This window comes from Nicotiana tabacum, chromosome 1 (assembly GCF_000715075.1).
Source record: "Nicotiana tabacum cultivar K326 chromosome 1, ASM71507v2, whole genome shotgun sequence".
Taxonomy (NCBI): Eukaryota; Viridiplantae; Streptophyta; class Magnoliopsida; order Solanales; family Solanaceae; genus Nicotiana; species Nicotiana tabacum.
Window position 1 is genome coordinate 210677286 of NC_134080.1, and position 22799 is coordinate 210700084.

The window sequence follows — 22799 nt, forward strand, 5'->3', positions numbered from 1 at the left end:
ACTATTTGGGTCCCCAACAGATAAGATGCATGACTTTCTCAGCCTTCTCAACCTGCCTCGGCTTCTGATTATCCATGTATGCCTTCTTCCCGGCGTGTACCATGCCGGAAAACCATCTAATTCCACTTTTGTTGCCGGATTCCGCCGTGGAAATTGCCGGAGAATTCCTCATTCCGACGGTGGTGATACTGTCTTTATTAGTCAAACCCTTGAACTAGCTAGTGCGATCAAAACCTGTTTCTATTTTCAGCTTTTGCTTTGTACTATAGTATTAAGTTGTTGCACTTGGCTTATTAGTGGCTAAATTTATAAAACAAATATGTGGACATGGTTTAGTTGGCTAGTTTCACCACAAATGCTTGTATTTTGTTTCTATATGTGAACCTCGATGCATGGATATATTTACACGAAACTAGGTTTGATGGTCCCCTATGTCCCTTCACCTTCAATTTTTATCACTTAGCTCGTGTAATTTGGTGCGGTTATGTCGGTGCTCACTAAAAATTAAAAAAAGAATCATACTGAATCTTATAACTTACTTAAAATGATTTGATAAAGTAATTTTGATAATATACGGCTAACAAATTAATAGCTATATCATTAAAGTTGTAATAATGTACTTGAGTTGTGCTTTCACGGGTAGAATTTTGTTTTGCCAACTTTTTCACAAATTTACTTCTTTATATTTTAAATTACCTTAGTGAAAATTGTGCTCTGGCCATTAGAAAGAAGCGGTGTATTATTACAATTATCTTTTATTTTTTATTACACCATACCGAGGGAGACCGTCGGTAAACCCCTCGGTAAGTATTTATTTAAATCTTAGTGGTCTATTTATTGAAATTTACACTAAGTGAAGGTAATTACACAACTTAAAAATATATTAGTGGTAATTAGCTTAGTAATTTATAATTACACAAAGTAAAAGTGAATTTGTAGTATCCTTAACTACATTGATTAACCTATACATTAATAATTACACACTAAGAAGAAGTATATTAGTCGTTTTCATAAGAAATATTAGTGATGGTTTATCTTATAAATTGATAATTACTTTAAGTAGAAGTGTATTAATGGTATCCTTAAGTAACGTTAATAATTGATTATCATACACATTGATAATATACAAGCAAAAGTGTATTAGTTGTATTTAGTATGTAGATTGATAATTACACAAAATATAAGTGTATTAATAATATATATGTAAGTAATGTTGGTGATTGATTAGCCTATATACATTGATAATAACACTAAGTATTAGTGAACTAGTGGCATCCTTATATAAGTAATGTTAGTGATTGATTAGCCTATACATTGATAATTATACACTAAATGGAAGTGTATTAATGCTATTTGTGAGAAATGTTTGTGATTGTTTATCTTTAGTTTGATAATTAAAGTAAATAGAGGTTTATTAGTGGTATCGTTAAGTAAAATTAATGGTATCATGAAGTAATGCTTGTGATTCATTAGCCTATACATTGATAATTATACTAATTAAGTACAAGTGTATTAGTATAGTCTTAAGAACTATTACTGATTGATTGGCTTATGCACTGAGAATTACACTAAGTAGAAGTGTATTAGTAATATCAATAAGAAATGTTAGCGATTAATTAGCTTATAAATTGATAATTACATAAAGTAGAAATGTATTAGTGACAATTAGCTTATAAATTGATAATTACACTAAGTACAAGTGGATTGGCCGATGATCTATTGAAAATTGATAATCACACCACGTAGATGCTATTTCATAGAAATATCCTTAAGATTATTTTGCAGCTTATAATAAACTATTGATAATTACACTAAGTGAAACTGTATTTGTAATAATTATATTAAATAATAATATAATACTGGTAATTAGCTTATAAATTGATAATTACTCTAAGTAGAAGTAGATTTGTGGTATTCTTAAATAACTAGTATTAGTACCCACACGATTGGTTATGCTTTAACACATAATAGCACATGTATAAGAAATTACATGTGATAAAAGCACATGTATAAGACATCACATGTTCATTAGTTTGGTGTAAACATCATGTGTGAATAAAAAAAAAATTCCATCACATTGGAAGGGCGAACCCACGTAAAAGGAGTGGGTGCCTGGCCCCTTTAGGCTCTTTGCTAAATTTATACATATGTTTATAGATCAACAACAACAACAACAAACCTAGTGAAATTCGCCACGTGGAGTCAGGGGAGGGTAATGTGTAAGCAAATCTTACCCCCCACCTTATGAAGTTAGAGATGATATTTCCGATAGACCCTCGGCTCAAGAATAGTGAAAAGGGCGCAACGAACAAACAACAACAAAAAAGTAATAAGACATAGGAAGCAAATGACACAATGTGTAATAACAAAGATCTAGGAATACGAAACTACAAGAATAGTGTTAATACTGATGGTACGACTAGGAGAAACTTTCGACTACCTGCCAGCGCACAACCCTAATTCTCGATCTCCACACCTTCCTAGCGAGGTCATGTCTTCGGTAAGCTGAAGTAGTGCTATGTTCTGTTTAATCACATCTCCCCAATTCTCTTAAGTTTCATATCTTCGGTAAGCTGAAGTAGTGCTATATTCTATTTAATCACCTCTCTCCAATTCTTCTTAAGTTTCTCTCTACCCTTCCTCTAGCCTTGCCATGATTAACCTCTCACATCTCTACATGTAATATTTTTCTGAAAATGACATTTTCACAAAAATATTACAAGTGGCATCCTCAATGATAGTAGTGAAGTCGAGCCTTAAGTTGCAGTGGGAATAAGTAATCTTTTTTTTTTCTTTTTTTTTTTTTTTTGAAGGGGAACAGAGAGAGGTTGCATAAAAAGCAGATAGCAAAGCAACCATTATCAAAGTTTCAACAACACAAGAAAAGGCAAAAGTTATCAGTATGGATGATCTCAATGTCTAGCATGTTATGTTCTGCTTTAAAACAATATTGGAGCCTCAAATCTCAATCAATTACAAACTAGAACAACAAGTTTATACAATCAAATCTGCAACATTCAGTGTATTTCTCCAGGAACTGATCGAATGTGATTCATACGCAAGTGATATGTACATTCTTAAACAACATAAACTGATGTCCGGCTTGAACTGCTGTAACCGGATAGTGTCATAAACATTAAAAAGCCACGAAGCATGCCAGCAAAACAGTAGAAAACAAGCACCACCTTCTAAATGGGGTTGAGCACATCAAATTCGGCTTGAATCTCTCCCGAGAATGTATCTTCTTGCCCAATCAGCAACCACTAAATACCTCGTGCGCCAGCTAACTTGCTTGCTGAAATGCATATAAAGCTACCGGATTTAGACTCTTTCATTGCTGAAGGATATAATATCAGAACCAAGTCATGTTCAAGAAAGCGATCAACTATTACCTAGCGTACACGGAGTACCATAGCCACTGTGTGCTATGGCCCATAGAAACCCAGTCTCCAGGAAGTTCTGCTGCTGCTTGCTCCCCACCTAAAGGGGCAAATGACCCTAAATGACGATACCTGAAATGCAACATATTGTCAAGCAAAGGATCACTGAGCGAGAGAGGATTTGATGCCTCGGTTGAAACCATCAGACATTCAGTCATGCTAGTATAAGGATATTCATTGTGAATGAGGATGTATCTTTGGAAATTCGGGGAGGAGAAAACTCTCAATCTCTCAAATTTTCTTTTTAGACAAGTGAGGAAATGATTCTTCTTTACTTCACTCTACTTGCTTACATAAAATGGTTAAACTACATAGGTATTTATGAGTTTTTTTCCTAACAAGTACCTAGTCTACTACATGTACCCTTTTTTATAAATAAAAAAAAATAATTACATCAGGGGAGGAAGGAGGGGGGAAGGGGAAGGGCATGCTACTTTACTGATGGGGTTTGAACCCTCTACCTCAACTGCAGAAGGCAAAGAGTTCACCAAGTGAGCTAGCTCTCAACTCCACGTGTACCTTAATTAATACTACTAAAGTTTTTCCTCCTCCCTAGTTCATGAACAAAACAATACATGTATCATTAAAATAATTTCCTAATACATGAACTAAGATAATCCTTGTATCACAAAAACCAAAGTCTTTTCTTCTTCCAAAACAAAGTTCATTTTTTCAACAGTATCTATTTACCAATGGGAAAGGAGGCTAGAAACCAAAATCAGAGAGTACCAATAAACTACATGAGCAGCTAATAAATTCAACGAAGTTGCTGACAAGTATAAAGCGATGATTCTCTACACTAAACACACCGCAGAAAGAAGCAGAAATGATAGTGTTTAACCAAAAAATGGGATTTTGGTCAAAGATTTAATTTAGAAGAGCTCGGGTTACTGATAATCAAAAGAATTTATGAAAGAAAGTAATTTGACTAGCAATAATATAATTAGAAGAAAAACAAGTAAATCAATATATTCAGATAGTATTTCGTGTCCTCACAATTGATCAGTTATCTCCCTTTTATAGCTATTTGGGAGATATGCGTTTTGCCCTTGTCATAATAAGGCTATTATGAGTAATTAAAGACATTGAATGCTACGTTACACAATCATTGTATTTAATACAGATTTTCTAACGTATTCGGTATTTAATGCTCACTAAATACTGTATCCGTACTCTTATATATTGTCAGATTCATTCTCCTTGATTCCTGGACCTAAATGACTTAAATAGATACGGGCGCCGAGTCCTTTGAATATATGTCCGTGCCTCTTCCTTTGCCTTTGCTCGTATCTGTTGCAACTCGTGTCTCTTTGCCAGCTGTAACTCTTTGACTAGTCTACGTGTCTTGACACGTCATCTTTATTCCACTTTAATATGTAAACTCAATTTTTCCCAACACAGATAGTCCCCTCATTTGCCATTTATTCATCAATTGAATATTTGGAAGTGGATTTCATTAAAACGAGAATTTTTGTCACCATTAATGCTATGACAAAATTGACGCTTCAATTGTCACTTCTATTTAATGCTCTTCACATGTGTCACCTTTTTATTAGTTCTGCAATTTTGCATCCCTTTTTAAGGCTTTTTCATGGCTCCACTATTCACGAAGCGTCAATTATCATTATTATGGTACTTCCATCATTACACTTTTTCCTTCGGCGGTCGCTTATCAATATAAATATAATTTCTTTCTTTATCTTTTCCACATAAAGACTGAATATTCAATCTCTCAAATCCCTGTTTGCTTCTTCATCGTATCATCCTTCTTCATCATGTCTTCTTTAAATTCTAACCCTAGAAGGGTTCCCATAGTTGATACCTTCCCTAATGCCCCCATTAGAAGCAGAAGGGGAGGTAGGCTTCGTAATTTAGGATCTGTTCGCGGTTCTTCCACTTCTTTACCTAGTTCTGGCCCTTCTTCTAGAACTAGGGGTTCACTTTCACAAAGATCTTCTTCAATAGGTAAGGAACCTTCTGAACCTCTTCGTGAGCCTACAGTAGAGGAGATAGTTCCTATGGAACTATCTTTTTATCATGACAGAGAATCTCTTAGGAACCAAGTCTCTGGTTTAGATCGTGCTGATATTTATCCCACTCAAATTACAGAAGGTTTGATTTCTGTAGTTCATAGAGACTGTCATTGGAGTAGTGATTTTCCTATTATTATCCCTAGTCCAAATCAAAGAATCACCTCTTACATAACCAGGTTTTCTTTTGTTTATACATACCCTTTCACTTTAGGGTTTGGACCATCTATTGACCCTGTTATTCTTGAGTTCTGTCGTTTCTTCGATGTTTGTTCCCAATCATGTGGAGGGTTGTTGCCTATTTGAGGCATTTGACCAACACAGCCGGTGTTCCCTTTACTTTCCCTCATTTGATTCACCTTTACTCCCCTAGACTCTTTCGCAATGGTGTTTTCACACTAGTATCCAGGAGCAAAAGAGTTTTGGTGAGCCCTGAGGATGACAAAGACTATGGCTGCTATGCCAGGTTTGTTGCTACCCCCACTGTTGGTTTAGTGGGTGATGATAATGTTTCCCTGAGAAGTGGAATTTTGCACGTAAGTCCTTTTAACTTTCTCGTACCTTTTTTCTTGAAGTTTGTCAACTTTTATAATTTTGCTTTTTTTTAGCAACCATGGGAGTTGTGGAAGACGTTCCCAATTTCCGTGATTTTTTAGACAAATTATTGAGGACCGCACTAATGGATGGTAGGTCTTGGAAGACACTTTCTAACCGTTTTGGTTGGAAAGTAAAAACTCATGGTAAGAGCTTTTATTTTATTTCATCTTTTCGTGTATATATTTTTTTTTATTGCACTAATTTCAATCCATCTTTTTATCAGGATTTGCTATTCGTGGAATCACTGCCGAGGCAGTCACAGCTTCCCGCATCTCTTTGGAAAAGTCATTTCCGTTGAGGAACAAGACTCTGAAGAGGAGGAAGACAGGTGATCTTTGGTGACAACGACACGAGCTCGAAGACGCATCATTTCTGATAATGAAGCAAAGGTATCCCCCCCCCCCCCCGTCGTTCTATTCCTCTTACCGAGTCTGCTGAGACTCCGGTACTGATTCTTGATGATGACGTTGCTCCCGCTGCTGCTCATGACTTTGTTGAGCAGCTTTTTTTAGCAGGTTTGGTAGTGAAGGTTTAGGCCCTATTTTAGATGAAGTACCCTTGGCTTCTTTTTCGTCACCCGTGTCTGTAACTCATTCTTTGCCAGTCTCGATTTTTTCTGTTCCTCCCCAGACTATTTTTACCACCTCTTTTGTTCCTCCTTCGACAATTCCTCCTCCAAACATTCATCGCACTGAAGTTGGTTCCTCAAGTAGGAGTGTTGCTATGAGCCGAGTAGTCATTGAAGTCCCTGTTGAGGGCAGTCTCTTAAGGAAATCAGGTCAAGCGGATGTATGGCTAGAGCCTTTAATTGGCCCAATTGAGAAAGCTAAGCTAGAGAGCCATAACTCCTTGACCCTGATGAACGATATTGTGCATGCCACTTTGAAGGTATTCCCTTTCTCTTTTTTCTTTTTCTATTTTGAGGATTCTTATTTCCTTTTCCCCTTTTTAGGCCAACCTTATCGGCACAGAGATGATGAAAAGAGTTGCCCACTCAGATCAATTAGTGTGTGATTCTCAAGTTAGAGGCGTGCAATTGGAGGGAACAGTTTGAGAGCTTGCAAATTGATGTGGAGTATTTAGAAGAGAGTAAGAATACCTTAGAGCAGCAGGTACGGGCTTTGACTTCGGAGTTGGCGGTTGAAAAGGCTTCCTCAAGCCAAACAGATAAAGAAAAAACTCGCCTTGAAACTTCCTTCTCAGAGTAGCTGTCCAAGGCTAGTGAAGAAATCAGAGAGTTGAAGGCTCTTTTGAGTAAAAAAGAAGCTTACGCTGGGGAGCTCGTACAAAATTTGACTCAGGCACAAGAAGACCTTCGAGCTTCTTCTGATAAGGTGCGTGCTTTAGAAAGCTCCCATGCCTCTCTCCAGACTTCTTACACATCTGCCTTGGCTGAAAATGAAAAGTTAAAGACCGAGATAGCTGACTGGGAAAGGGATTATGAGATCCTTGAAGATAAATCTGCTATTGAAGTAAGTTGGGGGTTTTTGAATTCACGCCGTGATATCCTACTTGAAGCTGGCCAAGAAAAATTCAACTTGGAATCTGAGTTGGCTAAGATCAATGAAACTATTGAGAAAGCTCAGCAAACTCAAGATTTTCCTTCTCTCGAGGCCAAAGCTTCCGTGAATATTGAAGTCGATACGGGTATCCCAACTATTTCAAGCCTAGTCGAGCCTGTTGCTGCAAGTCAAGTTGAGCCCGCAACTATTGATACTCCTGCTTCAGTACCTTCAACTTCTCAGTGACCAGCTTTAGTTATTTGAATATCTTTGTTTTGTTTTATTTGGAAAATTGTGATCAAACCCTTGGTTTCATTTGAGGGTTTATTTTGGAAATGCAAGTCCCCAGACCTTTTCATGGGGCAATTTGTACAAACAATTCATAGCTTTACAACTAAGTACGTACTTAGTCTTAAGTTTTTTTTTAAATATTAAGAAGTTCTTTTGTTATTATCTTGAACTTCTGTTTACTTTATTCTTGCCTTTATTTCTAAAGTCTTACAGAATAATTTGCATTTTTATTCTTCAAAAATGCTTCTGTTAAACTTATGACTAATTAATTTAAACATAAGTTTTATAGAAGAGGACCCTTTTATATTCAACATTTAATGAAGAAGACGTCTCAACTTCATAATGGTGATTAACATACAGGAAAAGAAATAGGAACACACATGTTTCTTTGAAATAACTTTGACAAGTTTTTATTTGAACCTTGTCTAGTTTTGAATAACACTTTACATGCATTTGAATTACATCTATAACTTTCTCGTAACTGTTTTTCTTGTAACAGATTTAAAAAAGTAAAAATAATAAACACGGGGTTTTTATTTATAACCTGTTTCAGTACATAGCATTTACCCTAACTATAGTAAGGTTTTCTTTGGCCTTAGTTCGTGACTTCGTGACTTTTACTCTGCACTTGACTTCTTTGCCTTCTTTATACACATGCCTTGTGTATATTATGTAGTCCCCCAAGTGTTTGAGTGTTGAAGTATGAAGCCTCGAGCACTTGATTATTCCTCTCATTTGGTCCTTTCCCTGAAAAAGGAATAATATACGGGACTCGGAGGTGCGATTATAGATAAAGACTGCTTAACCCATTTTGAATTTCTATCAGAATATTTGTAACCCTAGGCCAGGAAGTTTAATGTATTCCACGTGCCTTGCAGATCGTGGCTCATCATTTAGTATGGGCTAGCTTTTTGCCTATCATCTAAAATCGTTAGTAAAATTTTAACAATTCGAAAATAGAATTTTAAAACATAGATATCTGACCGTGGGTATTCCTTAGAAGTAGTATCTCTTCAAATGAACAGCATTCCAATGTGAAGGTAGTATTTTGCCATCCATTGTTTCCAGTTCATATGCTCCTTTACCTGCAATATCATGAATTCTATAGGGTCCCTCCCATGTTGGACTTAATTTACCCGCATTAGCTGCCTTCGTAGATTGGAAAACCTTTTTGAGCACGAAGTCCCCAATTTTGAAGAATCTGAGGCGTGTTCTTCGGTTGTAGTACCGTTCTATGACTTGCTTATGTGCTGTCATTCTTATTAATGCAGCTTCCCGTCTTCCTTCAAGTAAATCAAGATTTACACGCATTTCTTCGTCATTAGACTCTTCTGTTGCCTGCGTAAACCTCGTACTTGGCTCTCCTATCTCAACGGGAATTAAAGCTTCTGCTCCATAAACCAACAAAAATGGTGTTTCTCCTGTGCTTGTTTTTGCGGTTGTGCGATATGCCCATAAAACACCAGGTAACACTTCTGGCCAATTACCTTTTGATTCCTCTAAACGCTTCTTCAAATTATTGATAATGACTTTATTTGTTGATTCTGCTTGCCCATTACCCACCGGATGATAAGACGTAGACGTGTTCCTTTTAATCTGCTAACTTTGAAAGAATTCCGTGATTTGAGCTCCTATAAACTGAGGGCCATTATCGCACACGATCCCCTTTGGTACACCGAATCGGCATATGATATTCTACCAAATGAAATCTTTCACTTCCTTTTCTCGCACCTGTTTGAATGCTCTTGCCTCTACCTATTTAGTAAAATAATCAGTGAGTACGAGCAAAAATTTTACCTGTCTTTTTGCTTGTGGTAATGGACCCACGATATCCATTCCCCATTTCATAAATGGTCACGGTGCAATGACCGGATGTAGTAACTCCGCAGGTCTATGCATATTGTTACCGTACCTTTGACATTTATCGCACTTAGCCACGAAACTCTCTACTTCTTCTTCCATTTTAGGCCAATAATACCCTGCCTAATTAGGGTTCTTACCAATGATCTTACTCCTGCGTGATTCCCACAATGGCCCTCGTGTATTTCCCTCATTACGTACTCCGTTTGAGAAGGTCCGAGGCATCTTGCTAAGGGACCACCGAACATTTTTCGGTAAAGATTGTCTTGCTTTAAGCAACACCGAGTAGCCTTTTTTCGAAGCGCATGAACTTTTCTCTTATCTTCAGGGACGATACCATACTGCAAAAAAGCAACAATCTCGTTCCTCCAATCCCAAGTTAAGTTATTAAAATTTACCTCATTCTTATCGAGATCGAGAACTGAATGAAACAAATGAATAACTGAAGCATTTTCATTGCTTGCCACGTCTGTCGCAGATGCAAGATTAGCTAGGGCGTCAGCTTCAACATTTTCATCCCTTAGTATTAATGTTACTTTCCAGGTTTGAAATTGCTTTATCAAATCTTGTACCTTCGCTAAGTATTGCTGCATCCTTGCTTCTCTGGCCGTATAAGTCCCCAGCATTTGATTGACTACGAGTTGTGAATCGCTTTTGATTGTAATCTGATTTATGCCGAGTTCTCGTGCCAGTTCTAAACCTGCAATCATAGCCTCATATTCTGCCTCATTGTTAGTTATAGAATGACCTTTGATATCTTGTCGAATGGTTTCACCCGTAGGTGGTACCAATACGATCCCTAAACCTGCACCTTTTACGTCAGATGAACCATCAGTGAATAAAGTCCAAGTTCCTGGGTTAGCTCCATTGAACACCTGTAATTCTTTATCTACTTCTAATTGCATCCCTTGGCTAAAATCAGCCACGAAATCAGCTAACACTTGAGATTTTATAGCAGTTTTAGGTTGGTATGTGATTTCATATTCACTTAATTCTATAGCCCACTTAGCCAATCTACCTGATAACTCATGCTTATGAAATATATTACGTAAGGGATAAGCAGTTACTACAGTAATAGGGTGACATTGAAAGTAAGGTCTTAATTCCCTATATGTCATGATTAATGCAAGTGCAAGTTTTTCTAATTGAGGATATCGTGTCTCTACATCTAACAAAGATTTACTAATATAATAGATCGGAGATTGTTTACCTTGGTCTTCTCGGACTAAAACAGCACTTACCGCTACTTCAAAAACAGCAAGGTAATGAGAAGTCTTTCCTTAGCCTTTGGTTTTGCCAGCAATGGTGGATTTGATAAGTACGTTTTCAAATTTCTGAGCGCCTGCTGACATTCCTCATTCCATTCAAAAAGATCCTGCTTTTTAAGAGCTGAAAAGAATTTAAAGCACTTTTCTGATGATTTGGAAATGAATCTTCCGAAGGCTGCAATTCTTCCTGTTAATCTCTGAACTTCTTTTTTACTTAAAAGCATATCAGAGATTTTTTCAATGGCCTTAATATGTGCGGGATTTACTTTAATACCACGGTTAGAAACAATAAACCCTAAACACTTACCTGACGCAACACCAAATGCACATTTCTCAAGATTTAACTTCATATTAAATTTGCACAGAATTTGAAAAGTATCAGACAGGTGTGATATGTGATCTCTCGAATACTGAGTTTTAACGAGCATATAATCTATATAAACCTCCATGGTTTTTCCCAAATGTTCTTGAAACATTTTAGTAACCAGCCTCTGGTATGTTGTACCAGCGTTTTTGAGACCAAACGGCATTACTTTATAACAATAAGTCCCTCTGTCTGTTATAAATGAAGTTTTTTCTTCATCTCCAGGATCCATTTTGATCTGATTATAACCTGAATATGCATCTAAAAAGCTTAATAGTTCATGCCCTGCAGTTGCATCAATCAGCTGATCTATACGTGGTAGGGGAAATGAATCTTTAGGGCAAGCTTTATTAAGGTCTGTGTAATCTACACAAACTCACCATTTACCGTTCTTCTTTGGAACTACGACAGTATTGGCTAACCAATTAGGATACTTTACCTTGCGGATGGATCCAATCTTCAGCAATTTTTGAACCTCTTCTTGAATCACCTGATTCTTGAAAGTTCCTTGCTTTCTTTTCTTTTGATTGACAGGAGGGTATGATGGGTCTTCATTTAATTTGTGAGTCATCACCTCCGGTGGTATCCCTGTCATGTTAGAGTGGGACCAAGCAAAACAGTCTACATTAATTTTTAAAAATTCAATTATCTTACCTCTCATGCCTTGGCTAAGATTGGCCCCTACGTAAACTTTCTTATCAGGCCATTGAGCGAATAACACAACAGGCTCCAATTCCTCAATTGTTGTTTTGATATTTTCGTTTTCTTCTGGTTCTTGAATGGTGTCAGGCCTTGAATCCACATCTGTTCGTCTCTGTTCAGTTGAGGTTTGTGTTGTGGTGCCCTCAACTGTCTTCTGTGATTGCTATATTCCTTCATTTTTCGTACTTGAATCTGCTACATAATTGATGCTCCTGGATGTATGTTGATCTCCACGAATTTGACATACTCCCAGGGTGATGGAAATTTAATGACTTGATGTAAGGTTGAAGGAACAACATCCATTTCATGGATTCATGGTCTCCCAAGGATCATATTGTAAGCCATCTCCATATCTACTACTTGAAACTTTGTATCTTTGACGACTCCTTCTTCGAATGTGGTGAGTGTTACCTCTCCTTTCGTCACAACACTAGAATTGCCAAATCCAGATAGAGTATGCCCCTTTGGTATTATTCTATCATCTGCTTGCATCTCACGTAATACTCTTAGCAAAATAATGTTCACGGAACTACCTGGATCAATCAAAACTCGTTTTACATTAGTATCATGTATAATTAGAGATATTTCCAGTGCATCATTATGAGGGGTTAATACGCCATCTGCATCTGCATCATCAAATGTAATGCTTTCTTCCTCTATGACATGCCGCACTCGTTTCCCTTGGGTGATTGTAACTTTGGAAATTTTGTTAGCTGTAGTGTATGATATGCCATTGATGTCTTCACCTCCGCTTATAACGTTGACGGTTCTTTTGGGAGCAGGTGGCTTCGGGGGATCCTGCATGTTCTTCATGTAAGCTTGCTTACCTTTCTCACTGAACAACTCAGTGAGATATCTTTGTTTTAATAAATGATCAACTTCACTTTGTAAAAACCTACAATATGCCGTTTTATGCCCATGGTCATTATGAAACTCGCACCAATGATCAGGGTTGCGCCTGTTTGGATTCGATCTCATCTCTTTTGGCCATCGTACCTTATCTCCCATGATTCTCAAAACAGCTACGAGCTCGGAAGTGCTCACGTTGAAACTATAACCGCCAAATCTCGCCTTCAAATTTCTATCATCATCTCGTGACTCTAGGTATTTCGATCGTTTCTAGATCTTGACGAAGAACCTGACTCTCTATTCCTTGATCTGTGATAATACCTTTAATTGTCCTGCTTTGATCGTGAATCTTTTCCCGCAGGTCCCATGTATGGCTCGTACCTGTTTTTACCGGATCTTTTTTCGGTCTCCGCACGTCTCGAACTTACCTTTTCTTTTTGAAGTCATGGAACAGTATCTTCTTCTATCCTCAGTTTCGTGCTATACCTGTTGCAAACGTCATTCCACGTTGTAGCTGGGAATTCACGAAGGCTTTCTTTGAGTCACCTCGTAGCTTTTGAGCTTTTTTCATTCAAATTGCTTGTGAAAGCTATAGCTGCCCAATTATCTGGTACACGTGGTAATGTCATTCTTTCACGTTGGAATCTGTCCACGAACTCTCTAAGCAATTCTGAGTCCCCTTGCTTGATCTTGAAAATATCTTCCATTCTTTTTTCGACTTTTTGAGCTCCTGAGTGTGCTTTAATGAAAGAATCTGCAAGCTCAACAAAAGAATTTATAGAAATTTCGGGTAAAAGAGAATACCATATTAATGCTCCCTTGGTGAGTGTTCACCGAATTTTTTGACTAATACTGATTCAATCTCTTGCTTGGTCAAATCGTTGCCTTTTACGCCTGTTGTGAATGCAGTCATGTGGTCTCGTGGGTCTGTTGTTCCATCATATTTTGGAATATCAGGCATTTTGAATTTCTTTGGAATTGGGAAGGGAGCAGCACTTGGCTTCCAGGGTTACTGTAAATATTTATCCATATCTACCCCTTTGATTACGGGCGGCACCCCGGGTATTTGCTCTATGCGGTCATTTTGCTCCTTGAGCTGTTTCTGTAATGTTAGTACTTAATTTTGTAAATCAGAATTGATTAAATTACCTGATTCTCTCTCCTGTGGTTCACTGAGAGTTCCACCGCTACCTGAGTTAACAAGCCCGGAACGAGAGTTCTCCAAAGTGTTGTTATTTAGAGTGGGTGTGGGTGTTGCAGCAGGTAACTGGTTAACAAATGCCTCAAGAGCTTTATTGACATGTGCAACAATTAGTTTTTGCAAAGCTTCATCGATAGCCTCAGCATTTTCAAATTGAGTGTGTCCATTCGTATGAGACCCCTCAGGAGTGCCCTCACGAGACCACAAAGGAGAATCTCTTGGAGAAGAGACCAGGGTGTTAGTATTCTGTGGATCACTCTGATGTTGTTGGTTTTCTCGGTTTCCTTGAATGTCGCCATTGTTGTTCGACATGGTTGATACAACAAGAGAAGTTAAGCTAAAAGAGAATAGATTATCAGATTCCCGGTAACGGAACCAATTTGTTTAACCAAAAAATGGGATTTCGGTCAAAGCTTTAATTTAGAAGAACTCGGGTTACTGATAATCAAAAGAATTTATGAAAGAAAGTAATTTGGCTAGCAATAATATAATCAGAAGAAAAACAAGTAAATCAATATATTCAGATAGTATTTCGTCTCCTCACAATTGATCAGTTATCTCCCTTTTATAGCTATTTGGGAGATATGTGTTTTGCCCTTGTCATAATAAGGCTATTATGAGTAATTAAAGACATTTAATGCTACGTTACACAATCATTGTATTTAATAAAGATTTTCTAACGTATTCAGTATTTAATGCTCACTAAATACTATATATGTACTCTCATATATTGTCAGATTCATTCCCCTTGATTCCTGGACCTAAATGACTTAAATAGATACGGGCGCCGAGTCCTTTGAATATCTGCCCGTGCCTCTTCCTTTGTCTTTGCTCGTATCTGTTGCAACTCGTGTCTCTTTGCCAGCTGTAACTCTTTCACTAGTCTACGTGTCTTGACACGTCATCTTTATTCCACTTTAATATGTAAACTCAATTTTTCCCAATACAGATAGAGGGACGGGACCACATTTCTGTTCTTTTCTTAAGGAACATAAATGTGTTCTTAACAAAACTTCTGTTGTATGCAAGACCAATTTGTAGAGAACAAAATTCTGGTCATACTTCAGTTTCATCCCCCATAGAGGATTTGGAAAAAATAGCACGAGCCATGTATAGAAGTGTAACAAGAAAATAGCAGTTAGTTTTCCCAGTATGCTTACATGTAACAAGCTAGGACAATATGAAAAGGAAAGGTCCGAGAAGGTTAAGCTATTACCGGAAGGGTAAAAATTCATGACGACCAGAACTTTTGAAATGGCGGGGGCCTTCAGGATTACTTTTGCATTGCTCCCAACGGTTAAAGCAACCAGCAAGATACGTACCTTGTTGAGCAGCAACCTAGCATGTGAAGATAAATGAAACTACAGCAAAACATGGAATGAAATGAGAGAGGGGGGGGGGGGGAAAGAGGGGAGGCGAGACCCGAGATATGGAAGTACCTGAGCAGTGGCAGGTAGACTCTTCATCTGTGAATCGACATGAGAAAGGGCTAACTTAAACCCTTCAATATCTACCTCCTCTCTTTTATTTCCCTTTGAATCCCTGAGTAAGTCTGTCGCCTCTAACAAATGTTTGCTCTTCCGATACAAGTCCACTTGAGGATAATGAATAATTATGTCTTCCAGGACATCTTGGAATTCCTCAACTGATAAACTTCCATTATTATCCTTATCCGCAGCTCTAAAAATCGCAGAAATGTCTTCCTAAACCACATAGTTCCATGAAAATAATTATTGGGAGTAAAGGAAATAGAAATTTGGTACTGCATTTACTAGAAAGACTATACCATATAGGTCAATAATTGATTATACTATAGATCAAGAATTGATAAAATATCTCAGCACAGTTATTTGAACTAAGGCTTCTTTACCATTATTTTACGTTGATCTACAGTGGCGCAATCACCAAGTCCGTAAACATTGTTACATCCCTTTACTCGCAACCATTCATCAGTTGCTAGAACGCGTCTTTTACCCTGCAAGAGGAAAATGAAAGTTACATCGACATAACTAATTAAAACTTGCAGTTCTTGCAGGTCAGAAACTTTTTATCTCAGAATATGGCAGGCAAAAGCATCGACTTTTAAGTACAGCATTTAGTGTAGAACAAATGTTTCTTTTAAGCATAGCATTTAGTCGACTTTTAAGCATCGACTTCCTGTTTGTTGTTTCTTAAGCCGAGGGTCTTTCGGAAACAGTCTCTCTATATTCACAAGGTAGGTGTAAAGTCTGCGTATACACTACCCTCCCCAGACCCCACTTCTTGGATTACATTGGGTTGTTGTTGTTGCTATATTTAGTGCAGAACAACTCATGAAAGAGTTAAACAAAAGGGAATGCAAAATACCTGGCCAATTTGTTCCATAAAATCCTTCACAAATGGTCGGGTACTAACTCCAGTTGACCATAAAACCATTCCGTAGGGTACTTCAACATGTTCTCCTGTAGATTTTACGTTCATGCTGATAAAATGATCAGAGACACTAATGACGCGGCAACCTGTCATAACCTCAATTCCATCTCTTTGAAATTTCTGTTCAGCAAATGAGCTTATTCTTTCATCAAATCTGCTTAGACACAAAATTGTGATTTTAGAGGGGTTGCAAGCAAGATATTATACTCTATTAACTGAAGTGTTGCATGCAAGAAATTATACTTTAGTATAGAAGTGCATGCAAATTATAATAACAGTAAGCTCATTATTTGATATTAGGTAAATCTTTTAGTTTCCACTACTATGTGATCTGTAAAGCCCCCTTCCACTATATTTATACTCTCGCTCTTCGTTCTGTCCCGCTCCCTACCTTCCCATACTCCCTTGTTCAATAACCATTGACACCTTGTAGGATGTTAACTTGCCTGCACCTCGACTATTCTACCGGAGTACCTGCTACCCCGCACCAGCATAGATACCAGATAACTATGTTCATATGCTAAGGAACCATTTTATCTTCACTAGATCTTCAAGATCAAGCTGTTGTATCGCGACTTATAAGTTTCTCACCGAATAGGAGGTCCAAACTAGAATCAAGCTTTGGTATGTCCTCTGTCCTTCGTCACTTAAACCATCTACACCATTTCCTCATCCAACCCCACATAAGGGATTGTGCTCTCTTCCGACCTGTCTATCTTCCTTAGTCTCAAATCTTTCAACACCATCTTGACGACAAACAGGCTATAGCATGCATTAAAATCAGTGGAAAAGTAAATCTAGAAATAAATCTAGCTAGGAATCGTTGCATCTTACGTATTCAGGATATGATCTCCAGACTGGATAAGTGTGATCTTCACTAAATCCTTAACTGATGGATATATTCTTACTAAGTCCTCATGAACAAAGTCGTGTAGCTCAGCAGCAAATTCCACTCCAGTTGGACCCCCGCCAACTATAACAAAATGGAGGTTTGTTCTTCGCTCTTCGTCAGTTTGGCCGGGAATGACAGATTTCTCAAAACAATCTATTACAGTCCTCCGTATCCTTTGAGCATCTTCCACTTCCTGTACGAGATATGATTCATTTATTTTCAGACAAGGAAAATTTAGCATCTCAAGAAAAATATGAGATGTCACAACCTGATCAGGTTCAAAATGCATAAAGACACCCTCTCTAACAGGAGCAATGCCACACATCTACAGCTAAGTCAAGATAGGCTTTATCTAAGTTTCTCAAACTCAGGTGCGGATGTCCCGATACTGGTGCGGATCTAGGGATCGGATCCTTCATGATCTAATAACAAGATTCGGGGTACGGATCCCGGTATGGATATGGGTGCGGGGGGTTCGGCTAAAAGTAATTCAAATATCTAAAAATAGAGTTATAAGATTATGCTAAATTATGAAACATTATGTGGAAAACTTACATGGTGCTTGTAGAGTGCATAAAGTTTCTCTTTTATTCTCAATTTCACCCTAGCTTTTGTATTGATTTCAAAATCATTGTATATATATGTCTTGAATTTCTCCGTCGATTTTGGTCAAAGTACCGAAAATCGAATGGCTAGATCTGGTACGGATCCCAGATCCACATCCATACACACATCGTGCAGACACAGATGCGGCAACGAAAGTAACGAGTCCGAGCGACTTAGATCTTTATGGAAGAAAATCCTACCTTTAGAAAGTGGCAATGTTCCATGACACCCGGAGTGTTAAAAGTATTTACTTGAGCTCCCACTGCTATGATCAAATAGTCATATTGTAGGGAGAAATCATTATGTCCCACCAAATTATCATTGATACCGGAGCGGCAAAATACTTTGTTGTTCTCTGGATCAATCTTTAGACATTGTGCTTCGCAAAACTGAATTTCTCCACTTGTCTGCCACACCAAATAACATAAATTAAACAGGAACAGAAAGAAAATCTTCAAAGGAGAACTATAATAATATATACAGTCAAACCTCTTTATAACAACCTCATTTGTTCCGGAGTTTTTTGAATGTTATAGTGAAGTGCTGTTATAGAGAACATATATTATAAATAGCATAAAAATTGGTTCCATAAAGAACTTGGCTTTTATAGTGAACAGATATTATATAGCGATGTTGTTATAGAGAAGTCTGACTGTATTATTTTTAGAAAAGCAAGATCTTGAAGAAACTTAGCATATACTAAAAGTTAAAATTTCCAGACTAGGTTAGAACAATCGAAAAAAAGAACGATAAACCAAGCGAATTTGGAAGCATTGAAGGGGCGAAAGGATCATTCTAAGAAGCACTGAAGCAGTGCACAAAGCTATGCAGTCATACCAAATCTTGTGAGTACAACATAAAATTATAAATGACATGAAAACAAGAACTGGAGATCCAGATTGGCTCCAAGTGACTTCTCTCAAACCTTGTCTTACCTTCTTTATTATGTTCCGAACTGGCTCAACGATACTTTGTGCCTCAACTGTTCCACATGTGACACTAGGTAACAGTGGTGTAAATGCAAAATAATTACGCGGCGAAACCACTCGAACATCATATGAAGAAATGTCAAGATCCTTTAGGAAGCTGGTACCAGCCCATCCTGTTCCAAGCACCACTACTCTCTTCTTCGCTGATACTGATTGATTCTCTTCGACGACTTGTTTTCTGCTCTCTACGTTCGATTCTGCATATACCAATAGACCTCCAGTACTGTAACAACCAGCAGAAAAGTATAAGAAGCAAAATCCTCTATCAAATATGGGAGAGAAAAACACGACATTTGATTCACTAAACATCAATGCTTTCACTGAATCCGGACTCTGATTATGTATAATTTAGTAGGTCGGAACTGTTAATAAGCATTTGTCCCCACTGTGAATTCTATAAACATAACTCACTTCATACGCAACTTAAGAGGAACATACCTAAAACTACAAGAAATGCAGACAATGATGTAACAAACCCGAAAGAACATCTTAGTCAAGAGACCGAAGTATTCAAAATCAAACCAGTTCATGTCTAACTTCTTAAAAGATATCGTTATTTGTCAAGCATGGATCATTAGAAACTCTGCTCCCACTTTTGAATTCATCGGACATAGTTCCCTTCATCAAATTTATTTGAGCTATATTCCACAAAAATTAAAAAGAAAGATCTTCAAGAGCTTACATCATAATATACAACTCAACATTCTAAAAGAAAAATTGTCAAAAAGCACACCAATCCTGTTATTTGCCTATTTATTTTGATGCTTAACTTGAAAAGAACTGTCCTTTTCCTTTCATTACCTTTGTTGCGCCTAAGAGTATATGCAGCCTAAATTCATGGGTTCAATTGAAACCAATACTTTCAATTGAAAAAGCCACAAATTTCAACAAATATCAGATTTTGGACCCAGTATATTCAAAAGTACAATGTATTCGATACTGAAAACCTTAAAAGGTTGACTTATCAAGTTTATATTTTGGATCCGACCTCTGTGTAGTAGAGACTTCCGACTTCGATGAAAAACTTCAATGCAAGGTAGAAAAAGAGGATAAATATGTTCAATTGTCAATATAAATTAACAAATTCTCCTTCACTACAAAATCAAGAACCCAAAAAGAAGAGCAGAAGAAAAACACAAACAAAAACAACACCATACCCAGTATATTCTCACAAGTGGAGTATGAGGAGAGTAGTGTATACACAGACTTTGCCCTTACCTTATGAAGGCAGAAAACCTGTTCCGATAAACCCTCAGCTCAAGAAAAGCATAATCACAATAGTTTAGATAAGGAAATATGGCAAAGGAGAATACATGTAAAAGAGAAGCAGTAACCACAACCAGAAAAAGGATAACTGAAGCAAAAAAAACAGTAGAAGAAAAATGAAAATCAAATATAAAGAATCTAGCAAAAGCAATTTCACACAATTCACACCTTACTGGCGAGGGCAGCCAGATGCACTAAGCTCCCGCGATGCGCGAGATTTGGGAAAGGACCGGACCACAAGGGTCTATTGTGCGCACTCTACGCAGCCTTATTTCTGCAAGAGGCTATTTTCACGGCTCGAACCCGTGACCTCCCGGTCACATGGCATCAACTTTACTAGTTACGGCAAAATCCTCTTCACAATTCACACCCTTACTAAAGGTTTTAAAAAACACAACATTGAGTGTCAAATAAACAAAGAATTAAGTGAAAAATCAGCAAGCAAACTTAAAATTCACAAATTTGGGATGAAAATGAAGTGATGATCAAACAGAATACATAACCTGACAGAAGAGAGAAGCAGAAGTCTAGAGTAAGAAGAATGGCTACTAAGAAATCTGGTCAGATATGTAAAACCATTCATTTTCTTTAATTCAGCTTCTTCTTTTTTGCAACGCTGATCAAATTTGTTTCAAGATTGACACCTTCTCAGTATTGTTAGTGTAAAGTGAATATCAGAAGTTGTCTGAAAAGGTTATAAACAGAATGTCAACTCTTTTTGGTCCAAACCTCAGGATTTGAAAATTAGTTTATCAAGTCGTCTTCTTTTAATATATGAAATCTTCTTTGTTATCCTAGTTTACATGTGGCACATCTTAAGAGTTTACAAAAAAAAAAAAAAATTAAAAATTTAGTTATTAAACATGGTACGAAATTTGCGTGGCTATTATTTTATTATAAAGAATAAAATAATAGTATAAAGTTAAATGACTTTTAAGTTCAAAAAGTGATTATATTATTTTTATTACAGTTTAAAAATAATAAGGTCATATAAACTGAAGCGAGGTGAGTTATGACAAAGTCCATGCGGAAGTCAATTTACTTAGTAGAACGTATTACTACATAAGTGAATTTATTATTTTTTAGCTTAAATAGCATATATAAAATGTAGTAGAATATCATTGTTATTTTGAACTTGATGGACTTTAATCCTAAATTATTTTAGATTTCTGACCTTAAAAAATACCATAAGTAATAAATCGAATCATTTATTTGGTTTTTTTCCTTTTTTGTCCCATTATGAAATACTCATCGCTATTCATTTTGTCATTATAATTTATGATACAACTTTTGTCACGATCCAAATTGGAAGGCCGCAATTGGCACCCGATACCTTATCCAACCGAGTACCAACGTAACGTATCTTTCTTATCATATCATCATGGGTAAATGGGCCGGAAGGGCCGTCATGATATAATTAGAATAAAACATAAGGGACTACTTGACATAAGACGACTCAACATGTAATACAAACTTATACATGTGATATACCTTTCTATAAGACCAAAATGAACACTCGTACACTGAACATAGGCCGACAAGGTCATACAATCTTTCATATACATGACATCCGTCTACAAATCTCTAAGAGTACATACATATCATAAAGGTCGGGACAGGCCCCCCCTATACCAATCAATACATGTCCAAATCATACTGACCAAATAGGCAACTCCGGAGCAAGTAGAGTGCACCAACACCTTCCGCTGAACTGATAGCCTACAAAGAGAAATGTCAATCTGTCTATCGGGACCTGCGAGCATGAAACGTGGTGTCCCGTCCGAAAGGAAACAGTCAATACTTCTTCATGAAATTTTCTTTTTATATAATTAAGAATTTCGCAAAATCCGTTTCACTTAAAAAATACTATATCTGGCTCGTTTAAATTTCCTATTTGATTCTAAGCAAATTCTACTATTCTATAGGAGAGAGTTTAGCAGACACCTTTCGGTCAACATCCCTGCTTATCGTGAGGGCATTTTTGGCATTTTGTTGTTTATCTCCTTTCAGCTGCAGTACTTGAAGCTCTATCACTTATACATAAGGGTGACGAAATGTTTAAAAGAAAATAGTTAATCACCCATATTATCTACTAAAAAATTGGTTGGATAATGAACTTTTTAAAAACGGGTCAAATATGGATAATCAATGGGTCTAACTTTTACATTTGTAAAGCCTCAAATTGGGGATTCCTCAAGTTAGAGTGACTAAAAATTCTCCCAAAAGTGATCATATGCAAGAAGTCATGGATAATATAGTTAACCATATTATCCGCTGGTTAACCTGTTTTTTATCCGTAATAAATTTTGGTCAGGTAAAATAATTGATTCATTTTTTCATTACTCGTTTTCGACCCGAACTATATCCGACCCGACAGGTCTGTTTGCCGCCCCTACTTATACATATTTGCTGAGTTTGGTGATAATATAGGGGCCAACCTCAATTCCTATGCCACGTGTTTAGAGGAGCATTTGAAATTGCAACTTCCGATCACGTGGACCCCTCTTTTAATATTTCTAACTGTTCCAAC

General features: G+C 37.1%; 1 protein-coding gene across 2 annotated transcripts; it reads right to left on the reverse strand.

The window, feature by feature from the left end:
* Positions 1 to 2897: 2897 nt before the first annotated feature.
* On the reverse strand, positions 2898 to 21008 carry LOC107807010 (external alternative NAD(P)H-ubiquinone oxidoreductase B1, mitochondrial-like). 2 transcript variants are annotated; one of them, XM_075256307.1, is made up of 10 exons: positions 20773 to 21008; positions 18950 to 19226; positions 18215 to 18421; positions 17351 to 17601; positions 16451 to 16670; positions 15975 to 16079; positions 15544 to 15807; positions 15321 to 15442; positions 3393 to 3512; positions 2898 to 3295 (listed from the first exon to the last, which is right to left on the reverse strand). In XM_075256307.1, the coding sequence occupies exons 1-10, from the start codon at positions 20850 to 20852 to the stop codon at positions 3208 to 3210; spliced, it is 1734 nt and encodes a 577-aa protein (XP_075112408.1). In that variant the 5' UTR covers positions 20853 to 21008; the 3' UTR covers positions 2898 to 3207. The 2 variants fall into 2 exon arrangements, with proteins under 2 accessions (XP_075112408.1, XP_075112414.1); XM_075256313.1 differs by lacking the exons at positions 2898 to 3295; positions 3393 to 3512 and adding an exon at positions 14969 to 15165 and having other exon boundaries at positions 20773 to 21002.
* Between the last annotated feature and the right edge of the window lie 1791 nt (positions 21009 to 22799).